At 54.8% G+C, this 5,146-nt stretch overlaps 1 protein-coding gene across 3 annotated transcripts; it reads left to right on the top strand.

Annotated features, from left to right (window-relative positions):
* Window positions 1-202: 202 nt before the first annotated feature.
* TOR2A (torsin family 2 member A) lies at window positions 203-4,956 on the top strand. Of its 3 annotated transcripts, none has more exons than XM_074923530.1 (5): window positions 203-461; window positions 752-1,017; window positions 2,096-2,271; window positions 2,593-2,720; window positions 3,299-4,956. In XM_074923530.1, the coding sequence occupies exons 1-5, from the start codon at window positions 311-313 to the stop codon at window positions 3,541-3,543; spliced, it is 966 nt and encodes a 321-aa protein (XP_074779631.1). In that variant the 5' UTR covers window positions 203-310; the 3' UTR covers window positions 3,544-4,956. The 3 variants fall into 3 exon arrangements, with proteins under 3 accessions (XP_074779631.1, XP_074779632.1, XP_074779633.1); XM_074923531.1 differs by having other exon boundaries at window positions 341-435; XM_074923532.1 differs by lacking the exon at window positions 203-461 and adding an exon at window positions 1,366-1,499 and having other exon boundaries at window positions 886-1,017.
* The last annotated feature ends 190 nt before the right edge of the window (window positions 4,957-5,146 follow it).

The following is a 5,146-nucleotide window of genomic DNA, read 5'->3' as shown; positions in this document are numbered from 1 at the left end:
GGATCCCCTCGCCCGTGGGTGTCATTTAAACAAGTCCTGGCCCTCTCGGGAGAGCAGGGCCCCGGGGCAGGGCCGGTGGGGCGGACCCAGCCCTGCGTGGCCCCAGACCCCTTGGCTGGGGCTGCCCTGACCCCGCTCCGCAAGGGGGCACCGGGGGCCCGGAGCGCCGGCCCCGCCCGCGGGGGGCGGGGCAACACGGCCCAGGCCCCGCCTCCGCGCGGCACAACCACGCCCGCTTCCCCCGTGGCCCCGCCCCCGCGCGGAGCACGCCGGGAGCTGTAGTGCGGGCGGGGCCGGAGCGGCGGCCGCCATGGCCCCCGGAGCGGCGGCGGCGGCCCCGGCCCTGTCCCTGCTGCTGCTGCTGGCGGCCGCCGCCCGCCCCGCCGCCGCCTGGGACCTGTGGGCGCTGCGCTGCGGCTTCTTGGAGGACTGCGAGTGCGGCTTCGGGCCCGACCTGCGCGGTCAGCGGGGGCGGCGGGCCGCGGCGGGGAGAGAGGCCGCCGCTGAGGCGCGGGGGCCCGGGGAGCCTCTGAGGACGGGCACTCCGAGGGGGCCGGGGGGTCCCGGCGGCCAGGGCGTCTCCAGGAGCCGCTCCCCCGGGGGCCGTCCCTGGAGCGGGGCCGCTCCGCAGCCTGGGCGGGCTGACAGGGAGGGCCGAGGGAGCAGCTCTCAGAGACGGGCCGGCCGCAGTGCGGGAGACGAGAGCTGTTTCAGCCTGCGTGTTCTGAGCCGTGATTTGACTTTGCTTCAGGTCTGGAGTGTGACTTGGCCATGAATCTGGTGGGGCAGCCCCTGGTGAGGCAACAGGTGATGAAGGGAGTGAGGGAGTTCCTGGAGAACCGGAGTCCGGTGAAACCCCTCGTGATGTCCTTCCATGGCTCGACTGGAACAGGCAAAACTTACGTGAGCTCCATGATCGTCCGCTACCTCTTCCAGGGCGGACTCCAGAGCCCCTACGTTCACCAGTTCTCTCCGATAGTGCACTTCCCCCACGCTGAGCGGATCGAGCAGTACAAGGTAAGGGACACCTCTCAGCACAGTACTGCTTGATTGGGGTTTTTTTTGGTTATGTTCATCTTGATCCTCAGTACATACGCATTCAGGCTGTTTCCTGAAGTGCAGTAGGAATAAAAGCTCTTTGTTTTACCCTCTCAAACACAGCTGAGTGAGTGGCTCCACACACTGGCTGAAAGCTCCACTAGTAACTCTGATATACTCCAGTTATCACTTTTGTCTTCCCCACAGCAGTCCTTGCTGTGATCATGTTCTCATTCCTTAAATATTTACACAGTCCTTTGAACGCACAAACAAAAGTGCTTTGCTTAGATGAAAGGCACTAAAATTCTCCCATTGCTTTCCAAACAGCTTGATGGCTGCGTATCGCTAGATTTGTAATCCTCTCCTCACAGAGCAAGCAGCTCCTGAACAGCAGCTCTAGACTCTTAACCGTGCCAGTCTGTCTCTTAAAGCTGAGCAAGGGAAGGAATCAAAATATGAAGGTTAGCTGCTTTCTGGGTGTTTGAATAAGTTATTTGTTGTATTGTGTCCTTAGTATAAATACTCCAAGGAAGGTAAAACCCATACTGGGTGAAGTGTTTCGGTTAGGATTTATACATGCCCCTAGGCGACACGAGTATTTTTGTGTGGGCTGGTATGTACACTGAAGTAACTTCAGCTGTGGTGAAGAGCCAAAGCTTTTCTGGGTCAATGCAGGCACATGTTTGTGCGCCAGGACAGGAGCTGGCAAAAAGCACACAGTAGCTGGGAACTGCGTAGATACACTGTGGAAGAGAAGAACGTGGGGAACTGCAGGAGTCTGAATCCCCAGCTTTAGGTTGCTGCCTCCTTCTTTAGATCTGTGATAAAAGATCTACAGTGGGCTAATAAAGCTGGTAACAGCCACTGTGTGAACCCCAGGATAAAGGAGGCCTCCCCAGTGCTGGCTGTCCCTGCTGAGTAGGTGATACTGTGCAGGGACAAGCTGCTTTCAGCACCTTCAGCACTGCTTGAGCTCAGGCTTCAGCCTTTGCTCTGGGGTAGCTTGAGCCACCCTCGGTATCTCGCTGCCTTACAGCTTGGTGGGTTTTTTTCCTAGGAAAGTCTGAAGCGCTGGATCCAAGGGAACTTGACAAAATGTGGACGGTCGGCCTTTCTCTTTGATGAGATGGACAAGATGCACCCGGGCCTGATCGATGTGATCATACCGTTCCTGGGACCCTCGTGGGTTGTGTACGGGACCAACTACCGCAAAGCGATCTTCATCTTCATAAGGTAAGAGAGGACCTCGGGGCCTCCCAGCACACCGCTTCTCGTTTGGGCAGAGGTCATACCTACTTCAGAGCACACACTTGTTTTGCTTCTTCTCCTAGTCTTTAGCCTCTACAAATACCAAGAGACACTATTTCATTGGGAATACAGACCCACAGAGTCTGAAAAAGCTCTCCAGTTCCTGTTGTGTGGTTGCCTTTACAGGAGTCTTTTTGGGCCAGGCAGCTGGGAGATCCTGGCGGGCTGGAGGGTGTCAGGTGCCACCTCTGTCCTGCAGCACCATTTTCCCAGATACACGCTAAATAGGATCTCATTCTTGTGTAGCAACGCAGGGGGGGAGCAGATCAACGAAATGACGCTGGATCTCTGGCGTGCCCGCAAGGACCGGGAGGAGATCAGCCTGCAGGACCTGGCGCCGGCCATCTCCAAAGCCGTGTTTGAAAACCCTCAGAGTGAGTACGTGGAGTGGAGCCTTTCCTGCAGGGCCAGAGCCTGGCAGAGGGAGCCAGGCTTGTCCCAGGCAGCCACCAACACCGCTTGCCACCTCCCAGGCAGCCAGAAAGTGACGAGGGGCTTTTGAGGGAAGGGAACTGCCATTCCCTCAAGTTTTCTTGACAAAGGGAAGGAATAGCTCAGCCTTCCAAGCCAGCAGACCTGTTGCCGCATTTAGCAAAGTTCTTTGGCAACAAAGCGTATTCACAGCTGGGGGATGGCAGACAGCACAGCATGCTCACTGGAAAGGCACCGAGACGTACCGCTCCCCACTACCTGCCTGGTCCTCCTTGCTTTGCCCTTGTCACAGGGAGCAGGGCACACATTCTGACTAGTCAAGATAAATTATCCCCATTCCTGGAGAACAAGTCTACTGGGGGGAAAAGGAGGAGACAATTGATGGGTTCAACTCTCTCCTTATACAAAACTGGAGCAGATCTGTCTTCAGCTGAGTATTTTAGCTTTGCACAAAGCAGCTCTTTGAATTCTGGGGACTGCAGAGGCTCTCTGAAGGTAAAACCTGTCTTTTCTTTTGCAGGTGGATTCTGGAAGTCTGGGATCATTAACGAACATCTCATTGATTTTGTGGTGCCCTTCCTCCCGCTGAAGCACCACCATGTAAAGCAGTGTGTTATCAGCGAACTGGTCCAGCAAGGCCTTGAAGTCCGGCCAGGTGTTGTCCAGGAGGTGGCTGACAGCATCCCCTACTTCCCTGAAGAAGAGAAAATATTCTCGTCAACAGGCTGCAAAACAGTGACCTCTCGGATCAGTTTTTTCTTCTAGTCCCTGGCAAGGGCCTTGCTCAGATCCATAGGGATCTGTGTGGAGCTGTAAAGCGACAGAGCCTGGGGCTGGCAGGATGAGCCACGGGACCTGCGTGTTCCCTCTCGGCGGCCCCCGCACTCTCCCGCTCAGCTCGTCTCTCCAGCGCTGAGGAGGCCGCTGCAGGATGCAGCTGCAGGACCGAGTACAAGTGATGTGATTTAAAGCACTTTACTGATTTCCCCTTGGCCAGGTGAGAGTGGATACAACCGGCTTGGCTCCCACCCAAGACACGTGTGACGACAAGGCTGAGATGCTAAGAGGGCCTGCAGCAGCAGGCGTGTTCCTCACCCTGTCAGCAGCACCCACCTGCAGCTCTCCCCTCTGCTGGCAGCTATTGATAATCCAGCACATCAAGATTGTGAGCCCACAGAAGAATATTTCTTTCCTACAGCATTTTAAGTTTTTTAAAACGTCTTTAAGAATGGCTGTGCCTCAACTCCTTGGTACAACATGACAGTGCTGGTGCTGACTCCTGCAGCGCTGGCCTGTGGACACCTTCAACATTGCAGCGAAGTTTTCTTTTCAAAGAAGTCTTAGAGCCAGTTTGTTTCCAGCTTCCTTTCACTGTGAATAGGTGCTGGTAGGGACCAGCTTCACCATCAACAAGTGTCAGGGGGTAACGGAAGATGGCATCACCTGATCTGCCAAGAACCAGGTTCTTCCGACCACCCCCTTGTCCATCTTTCCCCTAAGGACCAAAGGATTTCCCTGTAGCAAACCAGGAAAACAACAACAGCAACAAAGGCTTCTTGCTTGTTGTAGCAGCTGTGAAAAATTTCAGTCCTACCTCCAGGGGAGCCCATGGTGCCTGTAAAGGTTTTGAAAATTCCTTTTATTCCATGATGATTCCTACATCAGGCTGAGAGTTGGTGCTATGAGCTGTTGAGCCTCTTGTACATCCTTCTGCTGGTCAGACCTTGCAGGCTTTGGCTGAGTCAGCATCCATTCCACTTCTGGGGAGTGTCACTTATCGACAGGGGACCTGGGGACAATTTAGGATTAGCGCTCCACACTGCCAAGCATGGGGTGCACAGCACCACTGGCCTTTGCCCAGGTTTTAATCTTGGTGCAGTCAGTGATGAGGGAACAGGTCAGAGGAACGAGAATCATTCACTCTCTAGGAACAGACTGCCCGAGGGATGGGGCCAGGGATGCTTCTCAGAGCTTCAGATGCTCTGATCAGGCCCTGTGCTGAAATGAACTGCCAACCCTTGGGACCATTCCAGCTCCAGGGCCAGAGTTTGGGGACAGCAATTTGAGACACCACCCAAATGCTGCCCAGGACTTGGCCCAGACACAGACCCCAAAATAATGCCTCTTCCAAAAATGTTATGCATTTCTAATTTTAAAATAAATCTTTTATGAAATAAATGGTTGGAGAAGAGCCTTTTACTTGGATTCCTGGCTGCAGCTAGTGCAGAAGGACTTGGAAAATTTGCAGTTGCATGGGAACAGCTGCCTGATGTGATGGGACTTTGGGGATTTAGCAGCACAGAGCTGATGCTCTGATTTGCTAACTGGAAACAAGGCAGCAGCCAGAAACAAGACAGCAACTTTTCCC

The sequence above is a fragment of the Athene noctua genome, chromosome 20 (genome assembly GCF_965140245.1).
Source record: "Athene noctua chromosome 20, bAthNoc1.hap1.1, whole genome shotgun sequence".
Lineage (NCBI taxonomy): Eukaryota > Metazoa > Chordata > Aves > Strigiformes > Strigidae > Athene > Athene noctua.
Note: the sequence above shows the minus strand (reverse complement) of the source record. Positions and strands in the feature narration are given on the sequence as shown.

What these genes read in the sequence shown, in the direction of transcription:
- TOR2A (XM_074923530.1), top strand. Translation starts at nt 311, where the DNA reads ATGGCCCCCGGAGCGGCGGCGGCGGCCCCGGCCCTGTCCCTGCTGCTG. An exon ending in CTTCGGGCCCGACCTGCGCG is followed by an intron (nt 462 to 751) that starts GTCAGCGGGGGC and finishes ACTTTGCTTCAG; the next exon opens with GTCTGGAGTGTGACTTGGCC. An exon ending in CGTGTTTGAAAACCCTCAGA is followed by an intron (nt 2,721 to 3,298) that starts GTGAGTACGTGG and finishes TTTCTTTTGCAG; the next exon opens with GTGGATTCTGGAAGTCTGGG.